A 19737-nucleotide genomic window follows, 5' to 3' on the forward strand; every position below is an offset into this window, starting at 1 on the left:
GAAACAGATCTGGAGAAATGTAGCATTAACATCACTTGATCACCAATGGATCCTCTGCAGTGAATGGGGGCCGTCAGAATAACAGTTTAAACAGCCGATAAAAACATCACAAAAATCCTCATCACTCCAGTCCATCACTTAATGTCTTAAGCAAAAAGTTGCACGTTTGTAGAAAACAAATCCATCATTGTGATGTTTTAAACTTTAAACCAGCACTACTGGAAAAAATACCACTACATAATCCGTAATAATGCTTCCTCTAGTGAAAAACTCCATCTTCTGTTGTCCTCTCACATCAAAATCCACCAACATATTTGTTTGTAACTGTATTGGACTGTTTGCTTGATCTGTGCATTTTTTTCTCCTGATTCAGATGAGATAACTTTTTCTCAGAAGCATTTATTATGGATATAGGACTTGTATTTTAGGCAAAAAAGTGGTTTAAAGTTATAAACAAATTCATTTACTTTATTTTTTTTATTCTTATTTTTTTACTTTTTTTACACAAGATCTTTTACACGTTTTTATCAGCTGTTTGGACTGTCATTCTGACAGCACCCATTCACTACAGAGGATCCATTGATGAGCAGGAGATGTAATGCTACATTTCTCCAAATCTGTTCTAATGAAGAAACAAACTCATGACAGCTACATCTTGGATGATCTTGGATATATAGCCACAGTAAGACACCAAAGTATAATTAAAGTTAATTCTGAGGCAGTATTCTTTTTTTTTTCTTTTAAACTTTAATCTGGTATAATGGTTCTGAGACATGTTAGCACAAATGAATCATGAAACATGATTAGAAGTATTTAATAATTTTTTTTTTTTACTGCAAGCATTACAGATAAAAAAGCAGATATTGTGTGTACTTGTCAAAGCATCGTGTGGTTTTAGTACGTGAAATTAGTTTATATTTAACATCATATTCAAAACTGAATATATGTTGTACAAAGTAATTGTGCTGTGCATTGCAAATGCTATTATTTGAGAAGTATTAAAGACTTATCAAACTCTCAACTTCCTTTTGGAAAGTTTAGATCTCACAAAGCCAGTCAGGTCTCTTCCTCATTTTCATCCTGTCCAACTTAAACACAGGATGTTATGGTAGAGTACTAAAATGAAAGCTATCTAACCTACATATGAAACTGGAGGGAAAAGCAGGCAAATCTGTGTTCTTTGACTGTGTATCAATAAAATGTATAAATGATACTAACAGTAACAGTTGAGCTTGGAGCTAGCAATGCCAAGGTCATGGGCTTGATTACCAGGAAAAGCAGAAGCTGAAACCTGAAATAAAAAAATGTGTACCTTGAATGCAATGTAAGTCTTTTAAAAGCATGTGCCAAAAATGTAAAATGTAAAAATGTAATAGTTTAATTTCTTTCTAAAGACTACAGCTTTAAAATAAATGGTCACAAATAGCTTAAAAGTGATCTTTCTATCAATACAACCTAATCCAACAGGTAAGCCATTAATATAAAAGCTTGATTTATAAATAACACAAGCCTTGACCAAAACCAGAATTCAGTTTTCAAATTCTGAATTCAGTTCCCTTATAGTAGTTCCTGTTCTTAAAACAACACACCTGCCAGCTCTGCATCTGACAGCTGTCCTTAAAAAGACAGGAACGACTGCAACATTCATAAGTTCCTGACTGCTGTTTGTAAAGATATATAAAGTATATACATAAAGCTGGCTGTCTAGCTATCTTTCGAGTCCTTGACACCAGTGAGCCACAAAGCTACAAGGTGCTTTTCAGGAAAAATATGTGCATACTTTTTTGTGAATATGCTGGCTGGTCCACTGGCTGACTATATGAGTTAATGGCAAATGCATTGCATGCATATTAGGGTATTCTAGGCTTACTTTTTATATACATATTTTAATTTATCATAGCATATAATACTTGTTTCTGCCAGGTAGCCACACAGTCATTCACACAATACATGCATACGTTATTTAGTCAGCACTGTAGTTACAGCTGATATGTGACCTCGGACCACAAAACCAGTCATAAGGGTCCATTTTTTTAAACTGAGATTTATATGAGAATGAATAAGCTTTCAAATGATGTATGGTTTGTTAGGGCAGGACAATATTTGGCTGAGATCCTGCTATTTGAAAATCTGGAATTTGAGGGTGGAAAAAAACTAAATACTGAGAAAACTGAAAAAATATTGACAGAAAAATGTCCAAATGAAGTTCTTAGTAACGCATATTACTAATCAAAAATTAAGTTTTTATGTATTTACGGTAGAAAATGTACAAAATATCTTAATGGAACATGATCTTTACCTAATATCCTAATGATTTTTGGCATAAAATAAAAAACAATATATGGTTGGCTATTGCTAAAAATATACCCATATTTAAGACTGGTTTTGTGGTCCAGGGTCACATATAATATGAAAACAATTAGCTGAATGTTTCTAATTAGAGAAAATAAATTTGTATACTTATATTATGAAATGTATATTTTAAACACAAAACAAGTGGCTTTGATATGATGATCCATATAGAGTGATGTGGCAAATAAGAAAGCACGTGTATTACATAATTGCAATCATTCCGTAACAATTACGAGAGTGTTAACTAATTCGCATTAAAGTTTTTCCTCTCCTAAATTTAAAAAATGGTCTAGAGCATGCCCTGAATAGTAATTATGCATTCATAATATTAATATATTCACGCAGCTCAAACATTACAGCAATTACAACGCAACTACATCATATCATAAATATTCTATTAATGACTACTGATGCCACTATAGCAACAGATTCACATTTCCCGAGTGGGTGTTAAATTGAAAACATCCCTCGCGTGGAGCACCGAAGGGAAAGGTGTGCGGGTCACCTGTCATCACTGGCTCTTACGGCACTGCGGGAAATTTACATAATCCACTCTAGTAGTGAGTCTCGCAGGCATTGTTTATGTAGCGCGTCCCCGCTCCCAAAATAAAAACATTTGCTTTGTCATGAGCGCTGGCGTTCGCGCTTATGTATTTTTCATGGCATTATGATTTCAGGAGACGAAAACAGCGGAATGGCTACGCAGAAGCCCGATGGGAGGTGTGGAGGGGCCGTCTTTGATCTTTAAATACCCTCTAACATTAAAACCACACTCCATCGCTTTGATTTCTTGTACCGCCGTCAAGGCGCAACTGCAACATGCAGACGTTCCCTAAGCGTGCCACATCGCCTTTTCTTTTTTTCCGCTTTACCATCTGTCCCTTTCTTCCATTTCACGCAGAAGCAACGGACATTCGCCCTTCAGATGTGTGCAGCCGTATCCCCCCCTCTCTCGCTCTCTCCTCCCGCTGCAGTCCCTTTCTTATCCCATGCCTCTCCCTCTCCGACTCGGATTCGCACGATGCAGACGCTCCCTAGCGCCGACTGTTTCCCCCCTCCCCCACCCGCAAAGCTCCTGTTTCACTCAAAGATGGCGTCAGCTCTGGAGCCACTGCTCTCTGGCTGCATTTTTCAGGCTTGTTGTTGTCTGTGTTTCGAGCGCTTTCTGGCACCTTCTCCTCGGCCACTCGACCCGAAATTCCGGTGAGTAGCACGTCATTACGTGTAGCGTTTTAAATGCTCTCGGCTCGCGAGCCCGAACTGGACTCGTGGTTCTGTCTTTCAGGGAAGGAGCGGGAGAAGGTAGAGGGAACGGGGGGGTACGCGGAGATGAAGGGGGAGGGTGGGGGGAGCTAGCCGAGGCCTAACTACTTCCCTCACGGGCCTCGTCTCCTCCGCCACCACCACCACCACCGCAGGCTCTCCGGTTGGGTAGGGAGGGTGGGTTACAGTAAGCGGGGAAGGAAGTGGAGGAGAAAAATGGTGGAGGAAGCGCGGAGAAGCACTCGAACGTCTCGCGTAAGGATTTTTTTGTCAAGCGCTTATCCGAGGCACAGATTGAGGCCGCGCGCGGCCGTGTCAAACGTTGGCGCGAGGGAAGGAAGGAATCTTGGCGTTCTTTTTTTAACGGCTGAGGCGCGCTAACCGCGGTAGCCACTGGTTACGGGCATTGTGTGTTCAGTTAGGCCGCGAGGTTTCTTGACGGATTATAAGGCTGGAAAAGTCTAGTAAATGCCGTTTTCCCGATTGTTATGGTGTGAAATCTAAGGCGCTGAAGGGAATGGAGGAAACATTGTCCTTATTCTCAGCTGCACGTTGCCTGTGTTTTGAAGCTAACAACATCCGCCTAGTACGCTGGCTTCGCTACTTCAAAGTTTACATGGTTTGGAATGGAAAAATATGCTTACATAATCTACAGTAAAGTCATTTTTCAAGTGTTTAGCCACTGTTAAACTGCTGTGTGTAATACTGTTTACATTTTTTTCAACGTTCAAGCACCGTTGCTGTGTTGTTTACTATTAGCCATGTGTTGACATTTCGTGCTTTTCTTTTTGCAGTTTGACGTGATTAGCACCTACTTTACAGATAATTTATAAGTGGCCACCTGTCATAGTGTTGTGAAATTGCTAAACTTCACTTTGAAGTTACAAGACGTTGCTTTACAAATTTAAGATTGTTGTGTACATAAGAGAACCACTAATTGTCTGTTTTCTCCCCTTAATATAACTTTGTTTCAGGCACTTTGGGTTTTACACATTTTCAATATAACATATGCCACTGGAAATTGTGTATTTTAGTGTGTTTACAACGATTCATCAGGCAGTTCTCTGTTGCACGTTGTTTTGTTTAGGTTATTGGGTTACACATTATTTTAATGTGTCCTTGTTGCGGTGTAATTACACATGTACTGAGAAATATTAATTAACAGCATGTACTTTTGTATACTTGTTAGAGTTATGGTTTGGTTTAGAATTGCTTGCTATGGTAATAGCATCAAGTTAAAAGCAGTACATGTGTTACAAGGACGCTAGAATAAAGTATTGCTGCTAGTATTGGCTTTAACTTTTCTCAAACTGATTAGATTTTAATGCAGGACTTAAAATGTGCATTATTTGATACATGTGTACATGCAAGTTCCTATTTTGTACTTATGTTTAAAATTAGCTTTATGTGATTTAGATATGTAATTAAATTCTGTAATTACATCTACAGTTACACTGTCGACCCACCGTTAAACAACCTCAATAGCAGCGAAAGTGTTTTGCAAAGCAATAAGTACATTGTACCTAATTGTAGTAGTAAAACACACCTAATGTCATGTGGAACCTAAACTTTTTTTTGAAGTGTAGTGTGTCTTTGTGAAGTCGATGCACGGAGATACATTGCCCTTCTTTAGCAAGGCCTGTGTGTCTGTAGAACTGTTTTCTGCCCTTTTTTCTGCCCTTTTGTTTTCCAGAGTCTGATCCTTTCATGTTTTTCGTGCAGGTTGCAGGAGCTTCTGAAGAATACTCTGTAGGAAGATGGTCAGCCTACGTTGCTTCCTGGAGTGAGGGATCTGTTCTGGGCCACTTGTTCCAACAGTGCTAGGAGGATCGACGAGGAAGGAACGGACTGCCAGACAACATTTTCACACTTAACAGAAAGTCTACAAAAGTGCTGTTGCAATTCTTTACAAAGATGCTCCATTTAAACGGATAACACTAAGCGTCAGAATCTGGGATTCTACTTGAATGACTGCTTTTGAGACGGGCAGATAAGAAGACACCCAAGGCTCTTGCAACTTTGCTTTCTCTTGGAGTAGTTGCTGTGTCTGCCTGTTGCATACCTCACCTCTTTGCTTTGGTGTGGCAGCCCTTCAGGAGGAAGGGTCACTGGGTTAGGGGGATCTGTTCTAGGTTGGGGGGGGGGGGATTTAGGGAGCCTATGCTATGGTGATCGGCTCCCTCTCTAACAGCTCCTGCTCAGGCACAGAGAGACTTACTGCACCTCCCCCGGGACAAAGGATAGCCTCCTGGACGAAGAAAGAGGAGGAGGAGGACAACGACGAGGCAGCGCCAGGGCTGAGGCCACTGGGTGCTTCCTAACGGTTGTGAGAGTGTGTTGGGCCTTGGCCCAGCAGTATTACAGCAGCCATGGTGAAGCTAGCCAACCCGTTGTACACCACCTGGATCTTGGAAGCCATCAAGAAGGTGAAAAAGCAAAAGCAGCGGCCGTCCGAAGAGCGCATCTGCAATGCTGTGTCAATGTCCCATGGGCTTGACCGCAAGACGGTCCTGGAACACCTTGAGCTCAGCGTTAAAGATGGCTCTGTACTCAAGGTGTCCAATAAGGGGCTCAACTCCTACAAGGACCCCGATAATCCTGGACGCTTGGCGTTCCCAAAGCCTCGGGCGGGAGGTGGCGGAGGCAGTTCCAGCACCTCCAGCTCTAGTAAAAAACCTGGTCTGGACTGGAACAAGCTCATCAAGCGCTCTCTAGAGGGGCTTCACGAACCCGGTGGATCATCCCTGAAGAGCATCGAACGCTTTTTGAAATGCCAGGCAGATGTTGCGGGTTATCTGTCTGGCAGTGGCTCTATGGGGCCGGGCCTTTTCCACCAGCAGCTTCGACTGGCTCTCAAGCGGGCCGTTTCTCACGGACGGGTGATAAAACAAGGACCGCTCTTCCGGTTGGTAAGCAGGAATTCTCATAACGACGGGACAGGGTGTGTGTCTCTGGATTCTCTGCCTCCTGTGCGTCTGCTGCCTCATGAACAAGATCGGGTGAGTTGAAGCAGTTTCTATTGTTTTAATAAAGTTTTGTGCAAAGCACACTTTCAGTTTCCCTTTCTGATGACAAGTATTTACATATTTCACTTCTGTTTCAAATACCGGCTTTCAGCCATGACATGATTTGAGTAAACAAACAGCTTTTTGAGACTCGATAAAACGTTCAGAAATAATTGAAAGCAGGTCAAAGTGTGTTCTAAAAACGCCCTTAAAGGAGAACTCTACTTCCAGAACAACAATTCGCAAATAATTTGCTCACCCCCTTGTCATCCAAGATGTTCATGTCTTTCTGTCTTCAGTCGTGAGGAAATCATGGTTTTTGAGGAAAGCATTTCAGAATTTTTCTTCATATAATGGACTTCATTGGTGCCCCGATTTTGAATTTTAAAGGGCTCTAAACGATACCAGCCAAGGAAGAAGGGTCTTATCTAGCGAAATGATCGGTCATTTTTTTCGGAATTAGTTTTTTAATACTTTTTAAACACAAAAGCACAGGCTCTGGGATGTGCATTCACGATGCTGCGTACTATTGAATCATGTCGAAAGGTCATGTGGAACGTAGGTGGAACTACAGACCCAGTGTTTACGAAGCGAATGCACAAAGGCTAAGAAAGTGCTAGTAAGTTTGTAAATGCTGTTTACAAACAAAAAGGTACAACTATGTCCTCTTAAGTTGTAGGAGAAAATAAGATGAAGTTTTTCGCCATACTCAGTACATAGACGATGAACGTACATGTGATTCGTAGTAGTGATGGGAAGTTCGGATCATTTTACCCACTCGGACCTTTGATTAATCAACTAATCTTTTTTCGAGTCGTTTCGTTAATTTTAGCAAAATATAATTAAAATGTTACGTGTTACTTCGCTAACACATCTACTGCTTACAAAAACGTTGATCACACTACAAACAAGACAAAACTATAATGCTATAAGAAACAGAAAAGATTAGTTAGTTGTTTACCCGGGTCTTTAGTCTATGATTATCTCACCTCACCTCTTATCTGACAAGTTTTCGGGTTTGAGTCATTCATTCATCACGTGACAGCCCCATAAGATGAACAAACAACTCGGAAAAACCCGAAGACTCGACACAGGTGAACTAATTTCAGTACAGAACCTAATAGGATGTTGCTAATAGAATGTTGCGCATGTGCGACTGAACGAATCACTCCCCGAGATGACTCGTTCTTCCCGAGTCGCATTCAAAATGGAAGAATCGTTCAAGAATGACCCATTACTAATTCGTAGCATCGTGGATGTGCATCCCAGAACTTGTGCTACACAAGCTTTTGTGCTTAAAGTGTACAAATTTTTATTTTTCGAAAAAAATTACTGATCATTTCGCTAGATAAGACCCTTCTTCCTCGTCCTTTGAAGTTGCATTTAAACTGCATTTTGGAAGTTCAAAATCGGGGCACCAATGAAGTCCATTATATGGAGAAAAATCCTGAAATGCTTTCCTCAAAAACCATGATTTCTTTACGAGTGATTATCTGTACATTTTTGTTCTGGAAGTGGAGTTCTCCTTTAACAGTCCCAAAAATACTACAGTTGTCAGTCTGAAATGGCTTGTTTAAATGAAATGGTCTAAAGGAAAACATGGCAGAGATGGTCAAGAATGAGTGGTCACGTGAGTTTTGCTTCCTGCCGAGGCTGCCAGCTGCAAGATGTGCCACTGTTGGTGGGAAGAGACAGAGACAACGTGTGTGAATGAGATGGTGTGCGTTCGTTTTTTTGTGTTCGGAAATGTCAGAAAAAAACATGGATTTAAGTGTTAGACCGGATGAGAGAGGTGAACTGGAACTGTAGCGGTGGAAGAAGAGATCCACACGTGCTCAGACTGATATACTCCATACCATTCTGCACGAGAGGGAGCGAGGGATGAAGAGAGAGATAGAGGATGAACTGCAGACATACAGGCGGCAAGAGCAGCACAATACACACCCACTTTTTTGTAACCTGATAAATAGCAGCTCTGCCTTATGCTCCCCAGAGGCTAAACACACACGCATTCACACCAACCCACCCCTCCTATCACATCTGATATGGGTCACATCCATGATGTGCACTGCAGGGTGTTGGCTGTCAGATTGATGCCATGCTAAATTTGAGCTCGGTTTGCGGCTGTTCATGTCTGTGTTTTGATTCAGGAACGTGATGTTGAAGTCGTTACGTGCAACCAAGGTTCTCCAAGTGTGTTGTGTCTGGCTCAGGAATTAAGGCTTCCACAAGTGGCCTGAAGTCACATGACCACTTCAGGCGTCTGTGGTAGAAGAAAAGGCGTAGAATTTGCCATTGGCTTGTTTTAGATTAGATCACCATAGTGATGCCAAGTTTCTTTTTTTAGGATGCACAGGGTTTCACATTTGCTGTAAATCAAGCATTGCATGAAAAAGCAGAGGGAATGTCGGCGTAGTTGTCGTAATTTTAGCATTTTAACACTTATGGTTGTGCTTAATTGAAAGTTTGTTCGTCTTTCTTCCTCCTGCTGCGTCTGTGTTTTCTTCCCGGCTGTGATGTTTTTGTCGTCTATGTGAGTTTCATCAGCAACTGTGTTATGGCCTTTGCCATACATGGAGTATGGACTCTTAAAATAAGCATTTCTAGGCCATTTATTTTTGTGATTCAAGTTAAAACTCTTCTTCATGAGTGCAGTCTCTACAAAATGTTTAAAATCCTTGACCAGTAATGATGCATAACAGAAAGTCATTGAAATTCATTGGTCAAGAAGACTGGCAACTGTGAGGTTCATTAAAAGAACAGAACAATAGTCACGTCACTATATAGTCATTATATTTTTTTGAAGAGAAGTTGAATGCTGTACTGCCATGCCTGCAGTGATGCTTCGTAATATTAAGAGAACGTGGCTGATAAGATGAGAATATGTTTAGGAATTGGCACTGAGTGATAAATAAGTGATAGTCGCACAAAATATATGTAATCGCAGTTTGAAATGATTTCGTGTCCAGACCAGATGGTTTTTTTTTACATGCAGTGTGTTCATTGCTTTTTATACAGCCTAAACTGTAGGGTTTTTAGGTTCACCTGGACACAGGTTTACACAAAAAGCTCTCGTTGCCCTTATTTAGTGCAAACAAAACACTTTGGACCTGTTTTCCTCATAATGTTATACTTTTATTGCAGAAATTATCGTTTGAGGTCATTGAATTGGCTGTGCACTTTTACTATCAGGTGTGTGTTTGTCTGATATGGTGGCTGTCGGTGATACTGTTTCCAGCTTGACCGTTTATAGCTGCATATTGCTGACTCTTCTCATGCAGCCTGTATAAGATCATTGAGGGTTCTGCTTTAGTGCAGTGAGCAAGGGAGCAAAACAAATGGGTGAGCACTGGCTGTGACCCCGATATGGAGGAGAGATTTGTGTAGTCAACACACGAATGACACACTCCTCCATTTAAACATGATCGCAGACCCGCTCACACGTTCTTCCTCTAATAGAGGGTCATTGCCAGGGCATATGTGGGGAGTGAGGGGGGGCTGGAGTCAACCAAGGGGCATGGAGGTATAGATGGGAAATCACATAGCTTTTGGGGGGTTATGAGAGCGTGTGTATATAGGACATTAAGTGGGCTGGTCCTGATGAGAGGGTTTTGTGTAAGAGTCAGCAGTAAGAGGGATGGGAGCCTCGTGTTGCCCTTTCACAGCTGAAAGCTCCGGGGTTGAAGGAAAGTTCCTGGGGCGGTCATTCTGGGGACGTGTGAAAATTCTGATGACGCTCTGGAGGATGTGAACTTGTAGCCTGATGACGTTCAGTTCATAGTCAGCATAATGTGAGTATGGACCACTGTAATGGTGATATAGGGCAGCTATTTGGTCAAACCTGGATGCTTTCTTCCTAATAATATCTAGTAAGTGGTTTATCCACTATGGTAGTCAATTCAGTTGCAAGAAAAAGACTATGTAAGTTTCATTTTAAGGTTGTCAGTTCCAGGTCCAAATGAAATCTTTTTCACTTATTTTTGTGCAGAATTTGTTTAAAAATGGTTAAATGTGTTAAATTGGAGCGGAGAGTATTGCACTCGTATTGAAACCTGAAAGCATAATCAAATGATCAAGAAATATTTAATAAACAAGACACAATGGAATTAGAACTTGGAATTCTGCCGAGTTCAGATTCCTGTTGTTTTCACCATGTTTTACACACATCCCCCACTTCCAGTTATTTTACCCATACTAAAATGGTCTGTTATGCTGCTTGATGTTGCAAACTAGTGTTTGCCGTCATATTATTTTATTATCGCAATCGTGAACACACTCTTTTTCTAAAGCAGATAGTTTACTGTTTACTCCAGTTGTTCCTCCAGTTATTTACTTATAGCAGAAGTCTTATCACGAAAATGGCTTACTTTGGCATTGCAAAAAAGGCTTGATACTCCCTCCAATCCTCTGAACAGCTTTGTTTAAATGACCTGCACCTCTCAAACCCACCAGTACCTATAAATGTGTACTTTTTCACCTTTTTCTTGTTTCAAAGTGAAGCTGTAGAGAATACAGGAGACATGCATACAAATCAGCACAGGACATTGATTATGTGTCAGTGTTAAAGTAGGTAGGTAAGGTAATCAGCGTTGGCCCTTTTGTCCTGACTGCTCTGGTGTGGCACGAGTTTACCATAAACGCTACTAGAATGTAAAGAGGCTTACAGGACTTGTATGATAACCATTAGCAATATCATTATTCCTCTGTGTAGGTCTAAGATCACCAAGGCATTGCAGAATCAGAATGGTTGTCTGTCCTCCTAACCAGGCTTTAATTGCTTAGTTTTCAGTCCATATTGAAATTTCAGTGGTCTAACAGTGATTTTTAATGGTAAATGCTAATGCAGTCTGGCAAACTATGTAATATCTGGAAAATATAAGGTGATGTAATGACAGCAAATGAGATGCACAGTATTTACTCAATTCATTTAAAATTAAAATCAGAGTTTTTTGGCAAGGCTGTTGGTGGATCTTTTCTGTTATCAACTAACAGTGCTTTCTCGATAGTTGTGTATTAAATATTGGCTGTTTTGTTGCTTTGCTTTTTCTTGGGTCTAAGAAAATAGATAGAAACATGGATAATTCAATATTTCACAAGTTTGAGAGGGTAAACTATTTAAAACCTTTTTTGCACCTTGTTTTATGTATTACTGCATTTCTGTACGCTGACCCTTGTATGACCTTAGAAATCATATGGTCATCTGCTGTGATTAATTTGAGCTCTACAAGGTTGAATGTGATTTAGCACACACATGTTCTCTGCTTCATTACCTTCTGTTGTAAGATGTATTTGCAACTGCATGTTGTTTGTGTCACTAGCGTGACCTCCAGATTTGAATCCCTCACTTTAGTTAGTCTAACAGGAATGGTCTGTGTAGTGCAATGGATTTTGGCTTGTTTTGCCACTTCTGTTTGTGAAACCACCCTGAGACTTGATAAACCAACCAGAGGACTTCATTTCTCATTGCTTCTCAAGTCAGCAGGAGGCATTTTGGCGCTTGCACCTGATCTGAAAGGTGTTTTATTGTTTGTGTTGCCATGAAAGGTCTTTTAGAAATGGAGGAAATCCATTTAAAGAATCAATCTGTCTGTTATTTTGTTGTTCTGTCGTTCATTCAGTTTAGCCATCATTTGATCTCTGTTCAAAGGTGTTTATTTAAACTGGGTAGTTCACTCAAAAATACACTTTCTGTCATCGTTTACTCACCTTCATGCCATTCCAAACCTGTATGATTTAAATTCTTTTGTGGAACATTTATTTTGAAGAATGTTTTGGTTCCTATTGACTCCCACTGTGTTTTTTTTATCCATACTATGTACCAAAACTGGGTACCAACATTCTGCAGAATATGGTCTATAAAATCCCCTTTAGTTTAAAAGGGAGTCATTCTAATAATGTACATCTTAATAATGTTAGTAGTAATACAAATGATATCCAGTGTAGCAAGTTAAAACGTAACATTTCAAGTTTGATGTTTTGGGACATAAAATGTTGTCTGGTACCATGCATGGTGATAGACCTTTTAAGATCAAGGCTAAGTACACCCCATATTACTACTCCTATTGTTTTGGTCGTATGCAGAACCAGTGGGGCTGTAATAGCTTGTCTTACACTGTCATTTGACAGTATTGTTGTATCTGCATGTCTGCCCTCTATTGTTGTTTTCTTTCTGTTTCCTTTCTCTCACCTGTTTGTGTTTGGGTGTGTTTTTAATATGTCCAGCTGTCTCCCTCTGTGTTGATCCGGGAGGTTCTTGCACAAGGCTTTTTGTGGGTGATGGGTAGGGGGCTACACACACAGTCAGGTGAATGCAGAAATGAGTTTCACATGTTAATGAGAACCTTGACAGAGCCAGAGACAAGGACAGTAGGTTTTGTTCTCCCTCCCCCTGCCATTCCTGTTGTATCCCTGTCTACTCATTCGGGTTTCCAGTGTCTGATTGCCCACGCACAACATGCACTCAGCTTTGCGTACATTAAGAGGAAATTGAAGGCTGCATTAGAATGGGAAAAACTGGCAGATTGATGCATGCATGTATGTATGTATGTATGTGAGTGAGTGAGTGAGTGAGAGAGTGTGTGTGTGTGTGTGTGAGAGAGTGGGGGCGGCTTTTGTCCTGTCAGATGTGCTTCTGTAAAAATCATTTTTCTCTCCTACATGAAATATTTTTAGATTTCCTGTGGTGGTCTGCTGCCTGGCAGCTGTGCTTTAATTTTGCCCTGTGATAGTTTGCTCATCTCATCTAAGTTGTTGTGCTGGTCTTTGTAAAGAATGAAAGAGTTGTTGTATGAACGCAAGGTGTGTCCGCAAACTGGCCAGGTTTCTTCACTTGTCCTGACTTGTTCTGAACAAAAACAATTATCAAGTGGTATCAAGGCCAATACAGGTTGCAAGCTTTTATAAGCTCTGCAGGTGTGTTTATATGCATGCATGTAGTGGGGTACAAACTAAAAAAAAAAAGCACACTACTACACAGTAATACTTTTATTCAGCAATGCTGCATTAAATTGATCAAATGACAGTATAATCTTTTATAATGTTAAAATATAAATATATAAACCGAAAAATCTGATTCCATTTCCAATTTGTTAAAGAATGTTACATATAGTTATTGTACTGATTCTGTCTACTGAACTTGGTTTGGTCCAGTTTAGCTTGTGAACACTTTTTTGTTTTTTTTGTTTTTTTTCTTTCTCTAAACTCTAGGAAGCTACTTTGAGATTGTGAAAACTCTTCATATGTGTTTCTACGAGAGCTTTTGTGCTCCTGCATGAGCAGCGAAGCGCCGCTGAACATCTGAACAAGCGCCCAATATGACATGCACGTTGATGGCTTTTGTTTATCAAGATATAAACAAATGTGCTTGTTCGAGCGCGTCTTTACAACAACAACAGCATTTCTTGTCAAATGTCAGTGCAGGATTTCTTACAACCTACCCACCACAGTGTCTTGGTAGATGAGCAAAATTGCTGCCAACTACTTAGAAAATACCCATATTTGGCTGGTTGTGGGTATTAATTTGTTGCAGATTTTATGTTTGTCAGTTAGTTAAACACTGAACAGTTAGATCTCACGATAATATTATTATTATTTTCCCCCTAATTTATTATTATTTTCGTTCTTAATACAAAAACAGCAGATGTTGAATCAAACCAATATTAAACCAGGCAGAGAACTGCAGTAAAATGAGTTAGGTTTTTTATTTTGTGAACTGTAAATGAGTGGTTTTTTTTTGTTTTTTTGTTTTTTGTGGGAAAATCATCTGTTGTAGATGTTGCGTTCATTTTTGTTATCTGTGCAGAATCTTTCTAGCAAAATCTTTCTCATTCTCTCTGTTTTTGATTTTGCGCATCAGATAAGGTGCTCAGGGTTGGAAGATTTCCATAGCCTCTTATGTCTCTGATTTGTGAAGTCTTAGTTCTGCCACAACACGAACACTGAAGAGATATTAAACGGTCTCTTATAGTTTAAGTATACAGCAGTATTTTGTTTAACCTAGTTCTGATTGGATCTCTTGGCCAGGAGAAGTGTGTGTAAGGGTTTGGTTTTCTTTCTTAGAGACCCACCCTTGAGTATGTATGTGTGTGGACCTGAGTCAGAGGAAAATGAACCCAATAAATCACACTGTCCTCTCTCCTCCCTGCCTGGACCTGCTTTCTTACACACACACACACACACACACACACACATACATCCAAACCTTAGAAACACCCTCATATGCGCACTGACCTTTTTTCTCCCAGCCTAAATCTGCCGTTGCCCGTTTCTTTCTGCAGCCAGTCAAGAACGCCATATGAACACACTTCCAGGCTAATACCCACAGTGACTTCACAGCTATTGCCATAATAGTCTATTGGATTGATACAATCACATGTTTGGAACCATAGTCTCTGTTTGTACTGATGCACACCATCTGTATAGCTATATACATTCAGCTCCTTTTGATCAGAACTTTTTCCACACATCTGTCTTCTTGCGTTTACATGTATGTGTTTGTTTGTGCGCTGTGTGTGTGGTGTATGATGCACACTGCATCGTGGGTGGGTCTCTCTTGGACACACTGAAAGATTAATGGTCCTCCAGAAGCAAATGTCAGATGGTGTGGCTTAGAATAAGCATCAACACATGCTTTTGTGCCCACACCCTGACAATAAACCCACCTCTAGTCCCACACATTCACTGTGATCATGGCCACTGCAGCCTCTTTGATCATCAAAACTTTGAGCCAGTGTGGCTTGCATCAATAACATCTTTTGGGGTATTTTTAATGCCACTTATTGGCTGCAGAAAGCTTTGCAAATGCCTAAAAATTGCAACTGAGTGATACCACTTTTCTTTGTGCAATTTTTGTTTAGCAAATGTTACAAATATCTTGTTTTTTCCTCAAGGAATTTTGAGTGTGTTTTGGGTGTAAATTACGTTAAAGCACAATTTCTTAGTGTACATGTCTGAAGCAGAATGTAAAAGTCAGTCGATTTGCTTCAGGCTTTGCTAAATCTGTCTCTGTTGAGAGGTATTAGTAGTGTCCTCAGCTCAAAATTGAATGAAGCAGGCCTTAATACAGTTCAAAAAGGGCAATTAATTCATCCATCCTGTCCTCAACTGAGCTCATTTACACCATATTCAGACATCTGTTGTTTCACCGTATCATTTGGGTCTGCTTAGCCAATAACTCTCTTATTTGCTCTTTTTTTTGTTTTTCTCTCTCTGTTTTTCTCTCTCAGCCTGTGGCAGAGCCCATACCCATCTGTAGTTTCTGTTTGGGGACCAAGGAACAGAATCGCGATAAGAAACCTGAAGAGCTCATCTCCTGTGCAGACTGTGGAAACAGCGGTAAGGAAGTGGTGAAAGTTCATTCAACTTTGAGCATTTTCATTATTAATTTATTAATTTATAAGAATATTAATAATGTAATAAGTATACTGTAAGTTGTCTGCTAAAAAATGTACTATGTAAGTCAAGACTTGCCGAAATCTTGTTCTCTGCATGCCCTTAAAAGAATAGTTCACTTTCTTCAGTCATGAACAAATTAAGTTTTTTTTTTTTTTTTTTGAGGAAAACATTTCAGGAATTGTCTCCTTATAGTGGACTTCTATGGTGCCTGCGAGTTTGAACTTCCAAAATGCAGTTTAAGTGCAGCTTAAATGCAGCTTCAAGGGGCTCTAAACGATCCCACCAAGGAAAAAAGGTCTTATCTAGTGAAACAATCATTTTCTTAAAAAAAAAGTTTGTACTTTTTAACCCAAAATGCTTGTCTTGTCTAACTCTACCATGCACATGCATATTCTGTGTAATCTGGGTCAAAATGTCAAAAAACTCCCATTTCATTTTCTCCTCCAACTTCAAAATCGCCCTACATCGCTGCAGAAGTACCGACCCAGTGTTTACAAAGTGAATGTGCAAAGAAGGTCAAACACCCTTTACAAAAAAAACAGTAAAACAGCGATGTAGGACGATTTTGAAGTTGGAGGAGAAAATGAGGTGGTTGTTTTTCAACATACCCTAACTGTATTGACCTGGAATACACATAGTACGCATGCACATGACAGAGCTAGACAACACGAGCATCTGAGGTTAAAAAGTAGATAAATTGTAATATTTATTTTTATTTTTTATTTTTTTAAACAATATGGTCGATCATTTCACTTGATCACTAGACCCTTATTCCTCAGCTTGGATCGTTTAGAGCCTTTTGAAACTGCATTTTGGAAGTCACTAAATCTAACTCTCAGGCACCGTAGAAGTGCACTATGTGGGGAGAAATCCTGAAATGTTTTCCTCAAAAAACAATTTCTTTACAACTGAAGAAAGAAAGACATGAACGTCTTGGGTGACAACGGGGTGAGTACATTATCTGTAATTTTTTTTTTTTTTTCTTCTTAAAGTGAACTACTCCTTTAAAGTCGTAAAATATCTTAAATTCAGTTTTATCAAGTTTTACGGTCATGAAAATTTAGTAAATGGTACAGCAAAAATCTTTAAATTCAAGATGTGCAGTAGTGCACATTTATGCCAAACGGTTGCTTATATGAGTCATGTTCATGAATTATGTCTCTATTTACTTGGTTTGCATAATGTAGATGGTTGCATATTTTTGTCTTTATCTTTTTGATGAGCAGCTGGAAATAGTAAAGTGTTGACATTTCAAAATAAGACTCCAAGTGTATATTGGGCTTGTTTATAAATTAAGTCCCGCATTATGCATAAAATCTCTGTGGCTATTATTGGTATTCTGGTTACACAATAAACTGTATCTGGCATTTAACGCAGTGTAATCTCTTGTGGCTTCTCTATGGGCTGCTCTATTACAGGAAGGAAAATGAAAAACATTACCACATTCAATAGATTTCTGCACAATAATTTGTGTTTTGCATTTCTTTAAACTCAGTATTATTGAATCAACAAAATCCAACCTTGTTTGGCCTCTAATTTGTATACATTGATATATTGGTAGATAAACCATTTTCAATACAAATGTATGTATTAAATAAAATGTGTGCTGTTTCGTTCTGTCTTATCAGGACACCCATCCTGTCTGAAGTTCTCTCCAGAGCTCACAGCACGGGTCAAAGCTCTGTGGTGGCAGTGTATCGAGTGCAAAACTTGCAGCAGCTGCCAGGACCAAGGAAAAAATGCAGTACGTTTTTTTTTTGTTTTTTTTTTCTTCTTCTTCTTCTTCTATGGTCTTGTTGTTGCTGCCAGATCATGTTAATATGGGCTGTGTCCTCATTTACACTACTGTTTAAAAGTTTGGGCTTGGTAAGAGTTTTTGAAAATATTATGCTCACAAAGACTGCATTTATTTAATCAAAATTGTGATAAAACAGTAATACAGTAGTAATACTTTACAAAGTTCCTGATTTTTTTTTTTTTACATCAGGGATGCCCGAACTCTGTCCTTGCCTCAACACACCTGCCTGGAAGTTTTTAGTATGCCTAGGAAGAGCTTGATTAGCTGGTTCAGGTGTGTTTGATTAGTGTTGGAGCTAAACTCTGTAAAACACCAGCCCTCCAGGACCGAGTTTGTGCACCCCTGTTTTACATTTTTTACATACTTTAGCCTTGCATTCTTTATTCTCTTCAATAGAACTCAAATAAGAGCAGTCACAATCTCCTGTAGTGTTCAAAATACATAATTAGGATCCTTGACTCTTGTGTTGTCTGTGTGCGTTTGTATTTTACAGGACAACATGTTGTTCTGCGACTCCTGTGACCGAGGTTTCCACATGGAGTGTTGTGACCCCCCACTGATGCGAATGCCAAAAGGTGAGTGTCCACACACTCAAATGCATGCCAATTCTACTTGGTGTAATCATTGGGGGAAAAAGACATTGGATTTCTCTCTAGTCACACTTTTAACTGTTTATCTTTTGATGTATTCATGTAAACAAGAAATTGTTTTCTTTATTTATAGTTATGAGTAATGATTCATGATTGCTGTTCTGCAGGCATGTGGATCTGTCAGATCTGTCGGCCAAGAAAAAAGGGAAGAAAGCTCTTACATGAAAAAGCAGCACAAATCAAGCGGCGATATAATGCACCACTGGGGCGGCCGAAGGGCAGGTATTATAAACCGTTTGATTCTATTTACAAACTCTGAAATTATTTGCACAGATTTGCAAAAGACTACTACAAGCTCTCTTATCCTCAGACCGGGCCGTCCCTTTAAGAAGCTTCGAGGTGGTGGGCGTGGCAGGAGAAGGCGGGGTGCCGGAGGTGTGGACCAGTGCTCACAAGGCTCCTCCTCCCCACACTCTTCCTCGAGTTCCTCATGCGAAGGTTACCCCGGTGATGATCGCATGCTGTTCTCTCTCAGAGAAGACGATTCTTCGCATGGTGGCCTGCGTTTTAACAAGAAAACAAAGGGTCTAATTGACGCCCTCAGTAAGTTCTTCACGCCATCCCCGGACGGGCGAAAAGCCCGCGCTGAAGTGGTGGACTATTCCCAGCAATATCGTATACGCAAGAAGAGCAACCGCAAGGGCGAGCACGATGACAGGACAGGAGGTAAGATGGGTCAAGAACTAAACATAATCTGTTTAGCAGCTATTTAGCTTTCAATGTCTGTATTAGGTGATCCAATCACAAGCATGCTTGGATGATAAGGATGGTAAAAACACTGTGCAATGGTGAATTTCTTTTTTTTTTTCCTCAAAATGTCGTGTGTGGTGAGATTATAAAAAAAAAAAAAAAAAAAAAAAAAAAAAAAAAAAAAAAAAAGAAAATTCTGTTATTAATTACTCACTCCTATCGTTCCAAACCCATAAGACGTTTGTTAATTTTTGGAGCACAAATTAAGATATTTGTGATACTGACACGTTCAAGGCCCAGAAAGGTAGTAAGGACTTTGATAAAATAGTCCATGTGACATCAGTGGTCTAACCGTAATGTTATGAAGCTATGAGAATCCTTTTTTTTAAATATATTTATTTTTTGTCTTCGATGTGCGTTCTCGATGCTGCTGACACAGGAGCCAGTGTTCTGATGTAAAACCTGGATGCTTGACCTTGTTTGCAAGCAGAGGAATGCCCACACATGCATCGTAGTACTCTTTGGAACACAAAATAAAAAATACAAAACAAAAGAAAACTAAAATAACAAATTTATTCAACAAAAA

At 39.7% G+C, this 19737-nt stretch overlaps 1 protein-coding gene across 2 annotated transcripts in view; it reads left to right on the top strand.

Moving 5' to 3' along the window:
- Window positions 1-3398: 3398 nt before the first annotated feature.
- kat6a (K(lysine) acetyltransferase 6A) overlaps window positions 3399-19737 on the top strand; it is a 31588-nt gene continuing 15249 nt past the window's right edge. Inside the window, exons 1-7 of one of the 2 annotated variants that reach the window (XM_051109658.1) lie at window positions 3399-3555; window positions 5338-6614; window positions 15845-15953; window positions 17642-17757; window positions 18305-18386; window positions 18569-18683; window positions 18772-19127. In XM_051109658.1, the coding sequence (XP_050965615.1) occupies window positions 5985-6614; window positions 15845-15953; window positions 17642-17757; window positions 18305-18386; window positions 18569-18683; window positions 18772-19127 (1408 nt within the window). In that variant the 5' untranslated portion in view covers window positions 3399-3555; window positions 5338-5984. Of the gene's footprint in view, window positions 3556-3786; window positions 3871-5337; window positions 6615-15844; window positions 15954-17641; window positions 17758-18304; window positions 18387-18568; window positions 18684-18771; window positions 19128-19737 lie in introns of those variants that run through there. The other variant, XM_051109659.1, reaches the window with a different exon arrangement.

Source organism: Labeo rohita, chromosome 5, assembly GCF_022985175.1.
Source record: "Labeo rohita strain BAU-BD-2019 chromosome 5, IGBB_LRoh.1.0, whole genome shotgun sequence".
NCBI lineage: Eukaryota > Metazoa > Chordata > Actinopteri > Cypriniformes > Cyprinidae > Labeo > Labeo rohita.